Source organism: Fimicolochytrium jonesii (assembly GCF_025526975.1).
Source record: "Fimicolochytrium jonesii strain JEL569 chromosome Unknown EV422scaffold_24, whole genome shotgun sequence".
NCBI classification, from domain to species: Eukaryota; Fungi; Chytridiomycota; class Chytridiomycetes; order Spizellomycetales; family Powellomycetaceae; genus Fimicolochytrium; species Fimicolochytrium jonesii.
The window spans coordinates 422,887-438,425 of record NW_026515691.1 but is presented as its reverse complement, the minus strand read 5'-3'; the positions used below and the strand labels follow the sequence as shown (position 1 = coordinate 438,425).

The 15,539-nt window shown below is 54.9% G+C and overlaps 7 protein-coding genes across 7 annotated transcripts; 4 read left to right on the top strand and 3 right to left on the bottom strand.

The window, feature by feature from the left end:
* Positions 1–670: 670 nt before the first annotated feature.
* EV422DRAFT_204094 (uncharacterized protein) lies at positions 671–2,463 on the bottom strand. Its single transcript, XM_053065320.1, has 2 exons — positions 1,136–2,463; positions 671–1,067 (listed from the first exon to the last, which is right to left on the bottom strand). The coding sequence occupies exons 1-2, from the start codon at positions 2,357–2,359 to the stop codon at positions 825–827; spliced, it is 1,467 nt and encodes a 488-aa protein (XP_052923023.1). The 5' UTR covers positions 2,360–2,463; the 3' UTR covers positions 671–824.
* Positions 2,456–3,241, top strand: EV422DRAFT_539777 (uncharacterized protein). The gene is made up of 2 exons (XM_053071090.1): positions 2,456–2,709; positions 2,792–3,241. The coding sequence occupies exons 1-2, from the start codon at positions 2,616–2,618 to the stop codon at positions 2,851–2,853; spliced, it is 156 nt and encodes a 51-aa protein (XP_052923022.1). The 5' UTR covers positions 2,456–2,615; the 3' UTR covers positions 2,854–3,241.
* Positions 3,242–3,367: 126 nt separating this feature from the next.
* On the bottom strand, positions 3,368–4,419 carry EV422DRAFT_203979 (uncharacterized protein). The gene is made up of 2 exons (XM_053065319.1): positions 3,670–4,419; positions 3,368–3,573 (listed from the first exon to the last, which is right to left on the bottom strand). The coding sequence occupies exons 1-2, from the start codon at positions 4,299–4,301 to the stop codon at positions 3,462–3,464; spliced, it is 744 nt and encodes a 247-aa protein (XP_052923021.1). The 5' UTR covers positions 4,302–4,419; the 3' UTR covers positions 3,368–3,461.
* A 24-nt stretch (positions 4,420–4,443) lies between these two features.
* On the top strand, positions 4,444–9,029 carry EV422DRAFT_539775 (armadillo-type protein). Its single transcript, XM_053071089.1, has 16 exons — positions 4,444–4,630; positions 4,715–4,832; positions 4,937–5,000; positions 5,078–5,183; positions 5,260–5,405; positions 5,486–5,623; positions 5,698–5,832; positions 5,893–6,042; positions 6,113–6,247; positions 6,321–6,494; positions 6,569–6,803; positions 6,878–7,125; positions 7,189–7,464; positions 7,539–7,758; positions 7,830–8,501; positions 8,579–9,029. Exons 1-16 carry the CDS (start codon positions 4,609–4,611, stop codon positions 8,665–8,667), a joined length of 2,928 nt encoding a protein of 975 aa, XP_052923020.1. The 5' UTR covers positions 4,444–4,608; the 3' UTR covers positions 8,668–9,029.
* Positions 9,030–9,575: 546 nt separating this feature from the next.
* EV422DRAFT_478090 (uncharacterized protein) lies at positions 9,576–10,412 on the top strand (the record flags this gene model as incomplete). The annotated part of the gene is made up of 1 exon (XM_053067266.1): positions 9,576–10,412. A coding segment is annotated over one exon (837 nt), but the record flags the coding sequence as incomplete, so codon positions are not given.
* Positions 10,413–11,005: 593 nt separating this feature from the next.
* Positions 11,006–12,403, bottom strand: EV422DRAFT_622237 (uncharacterized protein; the record flags this gene model as incomplete). Its single annotated transcript, XM_053074164.1, has 2 exons — positions 11,006–11,848; positions 11,927–12,403. The coding sequence occupies 2 exons, from the start codon at positions 12,401–12,403 to the stop codon at positions 11,006–11,008; spliced, it is 1,320 nt and encodes a 439-aa protein (XP_052923018.1).
* A 2,213-nt stretch (positions 12,404–14,616) lies between these two features.
* Positions 14,617–15,336, top strand: EV422DRAFT_570193 (Ragulator complex protein LAMTOR3; the record flags this gene model as incomplete). Its single annotated transcript, XM_053072851.1, has 5 exons — positions 14,617–14,625; positions 14,697–14,728; positions 14,825–14,957; positions 15,043–15,166; positions 15,233–15,336. 5 exons carry the CDS (start codon positions 14,617–14,619, stop codon positions 15,334–15,336), a joined length of 402 nt encoding a protein of 133 aa, XP_052923017.1.
* Between the last annotated feature and the right edge of the window lie 203 nt (positions 15,337–15,539).

The window sequence follows — 15,539 nt, the reverse complement described above, 5'->3', positions numbered from 1 at the left end:
GCTTGGCGTGGCACCCGGCCATCCACATCACATTTGTACTTCGCTTAGCTTTATATTTACATATACATGTGTTTTGAGAAGGGTACGCCGGTTGTGATGTCTTTTCCGTGGGCGCCTCTTCCGTTCCATTCCCCAATAAGTGGCCCAGCGACCGAACTGGTCCGAACCGTTGTCGACGCTTACCGTTTGGTGCTATTTTGGTAATATGAGGGGACCCACCTTGTCGACATCAAGCGGTCGCACGAGTTGCGGTTGCAATGGCAGAACTGGTATAACGGTTCCGCATTCTTCGCACTTCTTGCCATGTTGGGCGTGGCAGGTAATCTGACATCGTCTGCCCAACAATTGGACGATTGACAGCATACCGATATGTCGGACCCCGGGGAAGTATAAAAGGGGTATATTATATTCGATTCCTGATATCCCTCCCCACACACACACCACATTACGTACACTAACATCCCACCTTTCCCCACATATTATACACAGTGATCCCACACTTTCTGTTATGTTCATGACGCCTCCCCAGTCCAACGCGCCCACGGCCCCGCGGCACACTCGGGTGCCAGCGGTCTTCCCTGAGCACTAGGTCGAGAGTGCCGTTGGTGATACATCGGCAGGACGGCCATTTCTCTGCAAATGAGTGTGAGGAGATGAGTGCGCTGTGGAGGGTGTGATTTGGCACAGGAGGGGGGGCTTACATGATGATAGCACAGATGAACAGCCCGACGGCGCAGAAGACGTAGAGGGCCGGCCATGGTAAATTCTGTTGTCACTCGGTTATCGTTAGCCACCACCTCATGATAACCCGCCCATGCCATCTCTCACCAAAAACCCCCACAACATACCAAAGCAGCAATCCTCTGCCCCCCCTCATCCACAAGCACCTGCACCGCCGACTGCATCTCCCGCACATCTCTCCGCAGCTGGACAACCTCGTTCTCGCGACAGTGCTGCCGGCGGCGTTTACGCGCCAGTTTGGCTTCCAGAGACTCGATCTCGGCTTGTTTCGCGTCCAGGGTTAGGGAGTGGGCGGCGATGTGCTGGAGGGCTGGTTTGTGTTTTGCCTATGAAATTTCTCGATGTTAAAAAATGGACGAGAACCAGGTAGGGACACAAAGGGGGCAAAGTGTACCTCATCATCCTCCTGGACCTTGCGAATCAACCGCTCCATCTCCCCCTCCAAATCCCTCAACTCCGCCACCTTCCCCAACGCGCCCCTCCTCACGCGGTCCAGATCATACCACTGCAGATCGCCCATGTCCTCGCCATACGCGCGCTCGTACGCCGTTCTCAACTCCCTCAGTTTCCTCAGTTCCGCGAGAGCGTGGCGGTAGCGGTTGATATGGTCGTCGAGCGTCGCGGGGCGGGGGGAGGAGAGAAGAGGGAATAACGGTGATGGGGAGGTGGACCCTAGTGGGGAGAGCAACTGGCGGCGTGCGGCGTTGCGGAAGGCCGGGGTGTCGCATTCTTGGAGGAAGGCGGTGTAGGAGTCGTTGGGGTGCAGGGAGAAATGGGTGGTGGATTGGTCGAGGGTGTGTTGGAGGGTTGGGGAGTGGGTTAAGTTTGATTCGTCATCGCCGTCTAGATTGTCGAGGTCGTCGAATTCGGTGAATGGTGCGTCCATGGCGACTTCGTGCTCCAATTCCACAGTCTCGATCAGCACCTCCCTCACGGTCTCTTGCAAAACAACCACCTCCTCAACCCCATCCTCTCCGACAAAGGCATCCCCCCTCACATCCTCAACTCTCACATCCTCGTCCCGCCCGTCCCCCAACCCACTCCGCTCCTTCTCTCCGCTCCCCCTCTCCTCCTCCTCCTCCGGATACGTATTCTCCCCCTCTCCCGCCTCAAACAGAATGGAAGGCCCACCCAAAATCCCCCGCTCATCAAACGCCGAAAACTCATCGTCCCTCAAAACCCTCGTCCCGCTTCCTTCGTCGCTCAAAAACTGGAACGACGACGAAATCACGCCCACGTCTGGATCGTTCTGATTCACCCCGTTGTGATCCGCCCCATTATACTCATTTTTAATTGGGTGATCGTCATCCAGCTCCATAGACGACTCCGAAAACGGAGGCGACTCATCCTCCAACGCACCCCCCGAGATCCCCAACGGTGATGCAGGTCTATACCCAAACAAAGACGAAGGCGACGACGTGGTCGTGGTCGTTTTACCAGCCCCCGGTGACGAGTTTGTAAAGTCGGAGAAGAATTTGTGTTTCGAGGGTGGGGATGGGGATTGCTTTTTTGGGTGGTGGGTTTGGCTGAGTTGTTTGAGGGTGTCGAAGGATTGGGATGGGGATGTGGGTTTGGAGGCGGGGTCGTTGGGGTCGTCGTGGGTGTAGTTTGAAAGCATATCTGTGGTTTTATATTGAGATATGGATAGGTCTTTTGTGGGTGTGCTCAACTAGGGTCGCCGAGGTGTGAGGTGGGCGAAGTGTGAAAAACGGGAAAATCGGACAGGCGAGAACTCAGAAAGTGCGAAGAGGCCAGGGTGGCAGGGAGCAGACCGAGGTTCCGCCAAGTTGTCGACTTCAACCCCCGACCTTTTTCCATCTCCACCCACCCTCACCACCCTCACCACCCTCTTGACAACCGCAACCCCCGCCAATATGCACGAAGAAACCCGCGACCGCATCATGAAGGTCCTCAACTGGGGCCGCAAGGTCGTCCATATCGGTTACATTCCGCTTATCCTCTACCTTGGTAAGTGTTCTTGCAAATCACACCAGAGTTCCCTCGACTGCAATGCCAATGCTAATTCTGATATATGTTCGTCCTACCGCAGGCTTCACCCGCTCATCCCCCCGCCCCAACTTCCTGCGTCTGATCTCGCCTCTTGCCGCTTAAACAAACACCCGAAAAGATAACGTCACGCCTTGCGATCCTTTCCCTGACTTGCAACGACCATCCGACGGAACTTGTGAATTGGGGAGGCGGAGTGTATTCAGCTCTGTTCGGTTTTGTCCACCACCGGGGCGTTAGGGATAGACCAAGAGAGAATGGGGACGGGATGGAATGGGCTGAGCTTGGATCGAGGGCACAGAAACGGCGGGGGTGTTGAGCGACAGGAATCTCTTCAGATACGTTCATGCTTGGCGTATCGCTACCCTCGCAGCGATGGTTGTTAGGGAGGGGGTTCTGGAAGGCGGATTTTCGTCGCTGCGCTAGCATCATTTCCTCTGTATATACATATCTATCGTATCTGCATCCACACACTGCACCAACTTTCAATCTAGCTCGCATTCTCGATAATTGTGTATCAGCATGATTTGATGGGATAAGCCTCACGGCTTGTCCGCGTACCCCACATAGATCATATTCATCTTCAGAAGCCCATTGTAGGTACAGGATTCCGAGGGGTGTGTTAGGGCCGTGTCCCATGCCGAATTGAACGACAGGAGTCGGGTTTACAACCATAGCATGAGCATGTTGCATCCCGATTCCTTTCTCAATTCCTACGCATCCTCCTCCTCGTCATCGTCATCATCATCGTAAGCATACTCGACATCCTCATCCTCAAACGCCTTTCTCACAATCGTCTGCGTCCCATTCCTTGCCTTCGCTTCCCTCCCCCCGGGCCCTGCCCCTACTATACTCCCACCCACACCAGCTCCCATTTTCCCCAACGCCAACCCCTCCCTAACCCTCCTCAACTCCTCCAACCTCCCCACAAAAGCCCGCTGCTCCCTTTTCATCTCCTCATCGCGATCCACACCCTCCTCCTCCTCCTCCGCAACCACCGCATCCTGCGCGTCGGCGGTGGAAGCTTCGATCTCTTTTTTCAAGGCCTCATATTCGGCGTTGAAAGTTGAGTCGGCGAGGAAGGTGGCAGCGGGCGTGGGTGTGTCGAAGAAGTTGGAGGGGAGGGCTGGAGGATCGGATGGGGCGGAGGTGGAGTCGGATAATGGGGGCGGTGCATCCTCGTGCTCTGATTTAGGTGGTGATGGGGAATCGGAGGTGGTGTCGAAGAACCCTGGCGGGAGCACTGCGGTTTCCGTCGTAGAATCGTCTTCGTTCCCCGTCGCCGTCGCCCCCCCACTGTCCCCTAATGATCCACCTTCCGATCCCGCCACCTCAGTTTTCCGCCGCTTAGCGCTATGTTTCTGAGTGGCGGCGAATGATGAAGATGTTGCGGTGACGGGTGTTTCTGTTGGTGGCCGTTTTCGTGAGTTTACTGTTGTTTTTGGTGGGGCATGGCGTACAGGCGTTGGGTTCGATTTGCGAGCCGTTGCGGAGGTTGGGTTCGAGCGTGCTGCACGGGCCTGTTTGAGGAGTTTCCTGACGTCGGCGGACATTGCTGGTGGAGGCCTGGTGGCTGTCGTCGACGGACTGCGTTCAGCTGAGCTTCTAATGCTTTCTACTGTACATGCCCAATTCCGTGCGAAAACGTCCTTCAGAGCCTTCAGAGCGTTGAGTCGTAGTAGGTGACGCGTTTGCCCCCTCTTCCCTCAACGCTGAACAAACGGTTGAAGTTTGCACTCTGTACCATCGGCTTCCTCCCCGAAACTCACTCTAAACGTCGCTGGCACTCGTCTCTTCTTGCTCGCTGCTAGCTACTCCGAATTCCTTTGGCAGACATAACACCGATCGAGCAGGGGAAACATGGTCGCCCTCACCTCCGCTGGTACGAAAGACGCCCATCTTGACATACGCGAACGAACGCCATATAGGGTTTGAAGCCGACTCTGATGTACTTGTCTTCCCGCAGCTGGTGTCATATCTCTCCTCGATGAGAACGAGGACGAGCTGAAGGTCTATGCTCTGAAGAAGCTTGACGGCATCGTCGACCAATTCTGGGCGGAAATCTCGGACGCCGTTTCAAAGATGTATGTGACGGGGATTTGGGGCCCCTTCTGATCTTGACTCCTGGAAAATCGTGGATTCGCCTACTTCCCCGCGGACACTTTTACTCACTATAATACTACTACAGTGAGATTCTTTACGAGGACGAGCAATTCAAATACCGCGAGCTTGCCGCCTTGGTTGCCTCCAAGGTGAGAATCCCGACCACCGTCGTTTTGGTAACCGTGGGAAAGCGTGTTTTGCTGATTCCCAGCGTTTTTTCTCGAAGGTCTACTACCACCTCGGAGAGTTTGACGAGTCTCTGACGTTCGCTCTCGGCGCTGGAAAGCTCTTTGACCTCAACTCCAAGAGCGAGTATGTGGAAACGATAATCGGTATGTGACGTGCAAAAAAATACCGTGGGAGTACGGAACCCCGGGAAAGGACCGCTGTAACTGATGATAACAACAGCCAAATGCATCGACAAGTACATCGCTGTGCGCGTGGAGCAACACGCGGCCGACCCTACTACTCCAGCTCCGAAGGTGGATAAGCGTTTGGAAGATGTGGTGCAGCGGATGTTTCAGAGGTGCTTTGATGATGGCGAGTACAAGCAGGTGAGTTTCGAGGAGAGAGGTTCGGCGGCAACACGATGTGGAGCACAATGCAATGTTCCTTAACACATACATGATCTTAGGCCGTTGGTATCGCGTTAGAGACGTTGCGGTTGGACATCTTGGAAGCCGCGGTCAACAAAGGCGACGCCCAGTCTTTGCTGTCATACCTTCTGGATGCAACCATGAACATCGTTCAAAATCTCTCGTTCCGTAACGAGGTGCGCGCTAAAAATTGTTATTTTCGAGAGAATGAAGAACGGAAAGTCATTGACACGAATCTTGATTCGTGTAGGTGTTGCGATTAATGGTCAAGCTGTACAGAAACCTCCCGGATCCTGATTACATTTCGATCAGTCAATGTTTGCTTCATTTGAACGATGCGCCATCGTGCAGTGAGCTTTTACAGACACTTGCTCAGAATGATGCGGTACGACTTGGAAGAATCCGGGTTCTGCGTCGTGTGGCGACTAATTTCATCAATCCGCAGCGACATCACATGCTTGCCTACCAAGTGGCCTTTGACTTGGAAGAAAACGCAACCCAGGATTTCCTGCAACAGATCATTCAGGGGTTGGGACCTTCGTCGGAGGAGTCTGGGGAAGCAGCTGGGTCGGACGAGAAGACGCCTCTGCTGAAGGTTGGTCCTCCCGGACACTTGATTTTGTATGTTAGGAATCTGCTAAACGAATTTCATCACGGCTTATTAGACCGAGGCGGGCCCGAAATCGGACGTGCTGAGCAAGATCCACACCATTCTGTCTGGGGAGTTGTCGATTCGCCTGTATCTCGAGTTTTTGACGCGGAATAACAAGACGGACTTGTTGATCTTGAAGCAATCAAAGGTGGGTGTTGCAGCGGCTCCGAAGACTTACAATACGCCAATGGACTTGAGGATTGACAATCTTCCGTCTAAAGGACGCGCTTGAATCGCGTAACTCCGTGTATCACTCGGCCATCACGTTCGCAAACGCGTTCATGAGCGCCGGAACAACCAGCGACGAGTTTCTCCGACAGAACCTGGAATGGCTTTCAAGAGCCACCAACTGGACCAAGTTCAGCGCAACGGCTGCTTTGGGTGTCATTCACAAGGTGAGAATCACAAAGGCTTTTTGCCCCAAATTGGAAGTCGTCACCCAACGGCAATCTCTTCCACGAATTCACAGGGACAATTAGCCCAAGGGATGGCTCTCTTAGCTCCGTACCTCCCACGAGAAGGCGTTTCTGCTTCATCGTACTCGGAAGGCGGTGCCCTTTTCGCGATGGGTCTCATCCACACCAACCATGGTAGCGGCGTCATTGAATACTTGCGAAACTCGCTACGGAACACGCAGACGGAGGTGGTCCAACATGGAGCGGCGCTGGGGTTGGGTGTTGCTGGGATGGCTACTGCTAATGATGGTGTGTACCCCGAATTCCACGACATGAAATCAATGTCGCGATCTTTTGCTACCCTACTGAATCTCATCTCGCAGAAATATACGAGGACCTGAAGACGATCCTCTTCAGCGACAGTGCCGTCGCTGGCGAAGCCGCCGGACTGGCTATGGGTCTGGTCATGCTGGGAACGGCGTCCTCCAAAGCGATTGAGGAGATGCTGCAGTACGCGCACGAGACTCAGCACGAGAAGATTATTCGCGGGTTGGCGATTGGGATCTCTATGATCATGTATGGGCGCGAGGAGCAGGCTGATGCGCTAATTGAGCAGTTAGGCCTTGATAAGGTATGATTGGTGAGAATGGTCAACCTCTTGTGGAAACTTGGGCTCTGAACTCGCATGTCTTAGGACCCCATTCTTCGATACGGCGGCATCTACACCGTGGCGATGGCCTACAGCGGCACCGGCAACAACAAGGCCATCCGCCGCCTCCTGCACGTTGCCGTCAGCGATGTCAACGATGACGTTCGACGCGCAGCCGTCACTGCTTTGGGATTCTTGCTCTTCAGGACCCCGAAACAAGTTCCTAGAGTGGTGCAGCTGCTGTCGGAGAGTTATAACCCGCATGTGCGGTATGGCGCGACGTTAGCGTTGGGGATTTCTTGTGCTGGGACTGGGTTGAAGGTGCGTTGATCAAGTAGCGGTAGTATCTGGGATGCGTATACTGATGCGTATGATTTCCATTTCCCATTTCATAGGAAGCCCTAGACCTCCTGGAACCGATGACAAAAGACACGGTGGACTACGTGCGGCAAGGCGCGCTGATTGCCTTGGCCATGATCCTGGTGCAGCAGAACGACGTGCAGAGCCCGAAAGTGGCGACCACGCGGAAGTTGTTTGAGACGATTATTGCGAACAAGCATGAGGATGTAATGGCCAAATTTGGTGCGGTTTTGGGCCAAGGGATCATCGATGCAGGTTTGTAAAAGTCTCTGAGATTGGCGTCTGGGGAACGAAGGATAACTGAAGTTCTACGCGGAACGTTGTAGGTGGCCGCAACGTGACAATCTCCCTGCAATCCCTCTCCGGCCACCCCAATATGTCCGCGATCGTGGGGATGGCCGTCTTCACCCAATTCTGGTACTGGTACCCCCTCACGCACTTCCTCAGCTTAGCCTTCACGCCCACGGCGGTCATCGGGCTCAACAAGGACCTCAAGATCCCCAAATTCACGTTCCTATCCAACGCCAAACCCTCGTTGTTTGCGTACCCGGCGCCGACCAAACCCCCGACGGAGGAGAAGGTGGAGAAGGTCGCCACTGCTGTATTGTCGACTACGGCGAAAGCGGCGGCGAGGGCGAAGAAGGTGGATGCGCAGAGGAGGGAGAGTTCGAAAGGACCCGATGCGATGGAGACTGATGACAAGGAGCCTGTCGCACCTCAAACTACAACTGCGAAAGAGAGCAAAGACGTTGGTACTAAGAAAGGAGACGAAGCGACAGCCACGACACCCACCGAGAAGCGCAAGAAGCGCACGAAAGAAGACCCCTTCGAAGTGCTGGACAACATGGCGCGCGTTGTGCCTGCGCAATTGAAGTATATCAAGTTCAAGTCGGACACGCGGTATGTGTCTGTCAAGAACCAGATTGTTGGGGGCATTTTGCTGTTGTGGGATAAGCGACCGGAGGAGGTTGAGGATATTATTACTGTGCGGGATTTGGGTAAGTGTTGAGTGGGAGTTTTGAGAGGTCCCTTTCAAGGGTATGGATTTTGGTTAACTTAGGCGTCTTTATCACAGCTGCAGCTCAAGCAGCTGCGAATGCTCACCCGGATGAGGAAGCTGAGCCTGCGCCGCCTGCACCTTTCGACTACCCGCTTGAGGATTAGAGATGTTGTGACCGGGTGGGGAGGAAAAAAAACGGGACCTTCCTGGGGGGGGATGTGGGATGGAGATCCTGATGAGAGATAGGAATCCACGTTCGTAGATGGGAAGAGTTGGGGTTGTCCTCAATCCCCTCTGATATGATATCGATGTCCAAGCTCCCCGCGAGAAAGCCTATCCCTTGTTGTGATCCGTGGTATTCGATGTATCTTCTGCTGCAACCCCTACCCAATACACAACGTTCAGATGGGAAAAAGGTCCTACTCAGAAACAACCGTGAGTGCTACGTGTGTTCTGTCGACCTTTCTAGTTGTGTTTATACGGGGACTGGCCGAGTGACACTGACAGCAAGTTGGGAACATTCGGCGATCGGCGCGTCGGCGTCATTCGTGCTTCTCTCGCGTTCTTCCATGCCTTCCCCGGGGGCTTCCCTTTTTTTCTCCCATGAACTTGAGTCTCGAAAACACTCCCACGGCGTAAGGACCATACATAGGACGGCGTGCCCCCTTCCCCTCCCTCCTTCCCCAGAAACTCCCCCTCCTTCCCACAGCTTTCGCAGACGGGCTGATAACACATTTCGCTCCTATTCCCGGCCTCTCACAACGACCACTCTTTTTTCAGCTGGGCTGCTGGATAGTGAGGAGAACGCTGTTAAACCGCTCAACGACACATAGGACAGGATACAATATATAGGCCCGGAACAATGCCCGCAATGTCTCAAACAACAACCGACTCCAATGGCAGCCAGCCCTCCACCCACACCCTGCACACCGAAACCTACTCCGACGTCCCCTCCCAATCCCCGCATCTCGCCTTTTCCACCCCCAAATCCCCCTCCCACCACACCTACAAAACCCACATCACTATCCCGCACCCGCAACACCCCCTGTCCCACCCCTCCATCACCTACACCTCGCGCACGCACCGCAAAACCCGGCACCACGTCACCCGGGACCTCCTGCACAACATATCCTTCCACGTCGCGCTGTTCTTTGTTCTTGGCTCCATCGCGTGGATCGTGAATGGGTTCTATGTCATGTGGCCGGACCAGATGGTTGGCGATGACAGCAAGGCGGTGGATGTGATGAACTGGAGTGCGTTTTGTGGGGGGATGCTATTTTTGATTGGCGCGAGCTTGGCGGTCGTGGAGGCGGGGAATGCGGATCATCCTCTGCCTCCACCAAGGAATGGGGGGATCGATGTCGAGGGCGGGCATGAGGTTATGTCCATGGGTGACGCAACGCAACAGCAGCAGCAACAACAGGGAAAAGTCAACCCAACCCACAACGAGACAACGAAACCCAGCGACCCACCCACCACCACCCGCCGCTACAAACTCACGTGGTTCCCGCGCCCCGACCCGCACTCGCTCGGCTCACTCGCCTCCCTCATCCAAATCTTCGCTGCAACCGTCTTTGGCATCTCCGTCATCACCGGCCTCCTCACCCTCTCCCACACCGCACGGATGCTCATCTTCTGGACCCCGCAAGTCATCGGCGGGCTCGGTTTCATCGTCACCTCCCTCGTGTACATGAAAGAGGTCGGCTTCACCGCGGTGTGGACGCTCGGGTGGCAGGTGGCGGTGTGGAACCTTGTGGGTGCGGTTGGGTTTATGCTGTGTGGCGTGTTTGGGTATTGGGAGGATGCGGCAGGGGGCTGGGGGTGGAGGGAGACGGCGAGTGGGGTGAATAATTTTTATGGCGGGTGGGCATTCTTGCTGGGGAGTGTGTTGCAGATGTGGGAGGTTTTGAGGAAGAAGCCGTTTTGAGGGGTGGTGGACTCAGGACATCGATACCAGACTTTTGGACAGACTTCAGACGGTTTTAGGAGTTTTCTATCTGCATGTGTAACTATCCGTATCTGTATGTACGTACATGGGAAAACTCCAGATTTATATACCATCGTGAGCAAAACATTCCATACCCAACGCCGACCATCCGAATCCGTTCTGAGGTGGCAAGGAGATAGCCTCGTAAGGATTACAGCCTTGGACAATGGACACAGACCTCGAGAATGATTGCAATGTCCGATATATTTCCCAAAAAAGAAAATCACACACTATCCCCCAAAACGGTCCGAATGCTCAAGGCTAATGATACCCACACTAAAATGGTCTAAGTTCTAAATGTGTCTGAATCTGAACGTCCCGATGTGATGGAAGGGGATGGGGGGGGGATGTGAGGGCTCTGACCTTTTTCTGTGTCCGAGAGTGTTTTCCGGGTCTGTATGTGCGTCTGTGTGTGTGTGGGGCGGGGGTGCTTGAGAAAACGGGCGCCGAACCCCTAGTCCAAAGTCCCAAGTCCCAAAGAAAGCCGGATCGCCGGAATTCCGAACCACACCAGCTCAGAACGCCATCCCCACAACCCCGACCTCCCCCTCCTCCTCCCTCCACGGCACCAACTTCGCACACGACCCACCGCCCGGCGTCCTTGGGGTGGGCGGGGTGGCAAGACACCTGACGTAGTTGGCGCAGGCGGCGAGGACCTCTATTGCGCGGGTTGCATTGAGTGGGTTGGAGAGGGCTGAGGAGGCTATGGTGAGGAGGCGGAGGCGGCGGGTTGGTGGGTGTGCGGGTGGGGATGATGACGAGGAGGTTGGGGATGGTGGGGTGAGCGTGTTTGTCGTAGTGGTAGATGATGATGACGCTGACGATGACCCTTCCACACTACCAGGCGTAGCCGACCGATTCCGCATCCTCCTCCTCTGCCTCCGTCCCCTCCTCCCCTCACCCACACCTGACCCAGCCCACCCATCTCCCACGCCAAACACGCCCTCATTGAACCCTCTCACAAGCGCCTCCCAAACCGCATCACTCACCACACACCCCACAAGATTCAGCTCAAACTCCGACCCCCTTCTATGCGACGGCGGCGGCACCGCGGAACTGAGCACGGCAACGAGATCGGATTCCGTCGCCCACTCGCCGTGGATTGTGAGGGCGTGTAGGTGCGCGGCGTGGGTGGAGTGTGTGGATGAGAGACTGTGGATGTGGGGTTGCAGGAGAGGGGCAGTGGGGAGGTTGTAGGTTAGGTGGAGGGTGAGTGGGCGTGGGTTCTGGGATGTGAGGGAGGTGTGGCGGAGGGCGAGGTGGGTGGTGAAGAGGGTATCCAGGAGGGTGGCGAGGTGGTTGAGCATGGGGGACGTATGGTTGAGGTGGCCGAGGTGGATGTTAAAGATGAGGTGGACCTGATGACCGAAACGACGAGTGTTAGCGACACAGTCGCGGAAAGGGAACGCCAAGAACACCTAAAAAACAGTACTCACATGCTCCAAAACGCCCGCATCCCTCACAACGCCCAAACACTTAATTACCAGCTCCAACCGCCCACAAAACTCGGCCCAACATTTCGCCTCGTCCCTCCACACGCCCCACGCCGGGCCTGTATATTCCACCCTCAGCGTCAACCTCCTCACCAGATTCACAATGAACCGCGCGCGCGCCGCATCCCTCCCATTCCCACCCATATTCGCGTTCAAATCCCGGGATCGCGACACGCCACGACTTCGTGAAACCGACCGCGTGAATTTCCTAGCGACGTGATTTATTGACTGCAGACCGAGGATATCAGCGATACTCTCGACATTGGAAACGGAGACGGTGGGAGCGCGCCACTGGATGGGCGTCGCGATGTGTTCCCATGCGCGGCAGACTTGAGCGCAGACGCTGCGGTCGCGGCGGGTGAGGAAGTGAGTGAAGAGGTGGTGGAGGATGTCGGCGTTGAGGCGGGGCCGGGACGCCATTTGGGTGGGAGTTGATTTGAGGATTGTGGTGGTGGTTGTGATTATTCCTAGACGTATATCCAAGGTTCAATGTAATTGAAGGCTGTAGATCGCTTTCCTCCTTGATGAATCAATCAGTCCAGTCGAACAGAAGTCGTGAAGAGGTTTCGTAGATAGATAGAGTGTCAGACTTTGCTGTGAACAACCGGAGGGCCGGCGTCGTTCCCCGCCCCCTCTATATATACCGCTCATCTCTGTATCCAGCAAGAAGGTAAAAGACCGAATATAGCATTCCCGAAAACTGGGAAGAAAAAGCGAGAGTCGGCATCTAGACCCGAACCCAAGGTCTTTGTGCCCATTTTGGGCTCAGGTGTCTAAAGCCTAAATCCGGATATGGTGCGGGTCCGTTGTTCCCGGTGCAGAACTCGATACACTGGCGAGCCCACTTCGACCTAGACGAGGGGAGGGGTAACAGACGGTTAGAGGGTATTGCTGAGAATAATCACTGCAGCTGTTGGGCAGCAGGTTGGGCAGCAAGAGCCGCTGAACGGTATGTCACAGATGCTCACAGATGTCACTTTGCAACTTTCGCGTCCATTTCTTTCACCCAACGGCTCGCGATACATACTGTACAGTACCTCGCCACAAACTGACGCCGATCATCATCGTCAACAACGACGGATGTAAGCAACATCCTCACTTCCGCTGATCTCGGGCTTGACATGCCTAATTCATTGTATGCAAAAAAAAATGCTAACACCTCCTTCTCTCTCTCTCCCCCCCCCCCCTCCCCCCCCCCTCCCCACCAGATACAATCGAACGCTACATCCACAGCCCCGAGCGCAGCTACAACCGCACCGCAATGTGGTCCTACGCGCAGTCGCTGTCCTACTTTCTCCGTCCCGCAGGACAAGGACAAGTACCCCAAGTTCAGGCTGCAGCGGCGCGTGGAAGCGAAAAAAGATGTCATGGGCGTGCTGAGGCAGGCGTTTGAGGAGCGGGACAGTATCCATGTGTTGGAGGTTGTGATGCCAACGATGGATGCGCCGCCGGGGGTGCAATGATGATAGCGACAAGACCCCCCACTTTCTCGCATCAGCTCGGCGTTTGGTGCGCGGTTGCTTTACGAGTCGCCATCATACTTGTTCTCCTCCTGGGCCTTCTCCGCCGTCTTGATCTGCGGATTCAGGGACAACGAATAGCACCTTATTTGGATCATTCTTTCCCTTGTTCCCTTTTCCTCACCGCTAGCGGACTTTCATAGCGGGTGTACATACGCATGTATCTAGCATTCACCAAAGAAGCTGAAATCAACACCAATTGTCGTGGCACATCTCATCATCGCCATTTCAAATCACAAATGCGAATTCACGTCCTCAGCCATCTCCAACCACGCAAGCGCCCTAACCGCATCGCAATTTGCCGCACCGGGCATCTCGTCATGCACCCACGCCGTGAACCGATCGAACGTTGCGAATATCTGCTTCGCGCTGGTGTAGTCCCTGCTTCCGGGTGGCGGCGGGGTGTCTTTGTATATCTGGCCTATTGTTGGGCGTTTTGGCGTGTTGGTGAAGTGGATGAGAGTTCCGACTAAGGAAAATGACGCACACACACCTTCATGCCCGTCGGGAACATCCATCCGGACGCCTAGCAGCCGTCGGCCTCTGAACGTCGAGCTGACCACCAGCCTCGCTTTATCTCCCTGTGCGGGATCCCCCAGCTTTTCACTTGCTTCATCGGTGACAACAAAAAACCGGCTGTCGTTCGCGGGTCCCGTGTGGTCGATCTCGAAGGGAGGCGGTGGAGGTTCGGGTGGGATGGTGCGGTTGGGGTGGCGGATGGGACGAGGAGGATGGCGTCGCCTTGGTTTTCTTGGTCGTCGAGGTGGGAGAGCATTTGGCGATGAACAAGCGCTGTCGTCTGGTGAGAGGAGTTAGGAGACTGAGCGGTGTGTCTGAGTGGAAAGGAGTGGACGGGTGAGCGAACAATGGCGCCTGGAAATACGAGGGAGGAGGACGCTTGGAAGTGTTGGCTCGGTAGAACCACGCCCAGACAGCAGTCGCTGATTCCCCACGCACCGTCTTCAGTCCATCGCCACTTTCTTTGCCCCCTCAACACCTCATTCGAATCTCGCTTCGTTTGAGAAAGACATTCGCTCGGTGGCATCCCACGACCGACGCATCGAACCGATAAATCATCTCACAGCACTCCTGTTACCTCAATAATCCCCCCTTATGGCGGAGGTTTGCTGAAACCACTTTCTTGTTGAAGCTCGTCTTGGAATTGTGTCTCACTGTGTCGTTTCTCCCTACAGCTCGACACCCTCCTTCAGTCCGTCCTAACCGAGTAAGGAATGCACCGTCTTGTACCGAATCCTTGCAGCTATAACCCACAATTTAGTTCAGGTTGTCTGACGTCTTTTTGTTTCTTCTTGTGCTGCAGCACGGAACACTTGAAAGCTGTCTTCATGACCAACAAAGATGGTGTCATCCTCGCCAAAGCAGTAGACCCAGGGTTCTCTGACCATATTCTTGAACTGGCTTTCTCGGCTACCTTTACTGTTGCAAGCGATCAGGTGCGTTTGCCTTGCCTGCCTTGCCGCGGATTCTTGGACTTCGGTGGGCTGGAACCTTGTCTAACTCGGGGATCCCATGAGGCAGTCCGGCAAACTCGGTCTAGGCCGCAACAAGATGATCATCTCCACCTTCAGGGACGACCAGCTGGTGCAATTCAACCACTTGCCGCTACTGCTGACCTTCTTGGCGTCCGTGGAGGCCAATACCGGTAAAAATCCCCATACATCGAAGTTAAGCTTTTCAGGATGTTGTTACTTATCTTTCACTTCTTCAGGTGTGCTAATAGCCCACGGAACGGACCTGGCAGAACCAATGCGCATTGTTGCGGAATTGGTCGCGAGGGCTGTGCATGTTGAAACCAAGAAGGAGTTTGTGTGAGGGAGATGCTGCATATCTGAGGGGGACTGCCAAGTTTCCGATGCGGGGTTTATCATCGCTTGGAGGTGGACGCTAGTCTGAGCGGGTGTTGGGTGTGCGGAGCTCAGGCTATATCCAGGTGAATTGATCTCAGGTGCCAAGATGTGGACATGTAACATTGCAACGTGCGCAAGGAACCCACCCTCCCAACTGCTTCCGCTGCT

Bases quoted from the DNA above. Each gene is read 5' to 3' on its own strand.
- EV422DRAFT_204094 (XM_053065320.1), bottom strand. From the start codon at position 2,359: ATGCTTTCAAACTACACCCACGACGACCCCAACGACCCCGCCTCCAAA. The intron at 1,068-1,135 runs GTACACTTTGCC...GAAATTTCATAG, and splicing joins AGGTCCAGGAGGATGATGAG to GCAAAACACAAACCAGCCCT.
- EV422DRAFT_539777 (XM_053071090.1), top strand. From the start codon at position 2,616: ATGCACGAAGAAACCCGCGACCGCATCATGAAGGTCCTCAACTGGGGC. The intron at 2,710-2,791 runs GTAAGTGTTCTT...GTCCTACCGCAG, and splicing joins TCCGCTTATCCTCTACCTTG to GCTTCACCCGCTCATCCCCC.
- EV422DRAFT_203979 (XM_053065319.1), bottom strand. From the start codon at position 4,301: ATGTCCGCCGACGTCAGGAAACTCCTCAAACAGGCCCGTGCAGCACGC. The intron at 3,574-3,669 runs GTTGGAGGAGTT...GCCCGGGGGGAG, and splicing joins CAGCGGGCTTTTGTGGGGAG to GGAAGCGAAGGCAAGGAATG.
- EV422DRAFT_539775 (XM_053071089.1), top strand. From the start codon at position 4,609: ATGGTCGCCCTCACCTCCGCTG. The intron at 5,001-5,077 runs GTGAGAATCCCG...TTTTTCTCGAAG, and splicing joins CCGCCTTGGTTGCCTCCAAG to GTCTACTACCACCTCGGAGA. The intron at 7,126-7,188 runs GTATGATTGGTG...CGCATGTCTTAG, and splicing joins AGCAGTTAGGCCTTGATAAG to GACCCCATTCTTCGATACGG.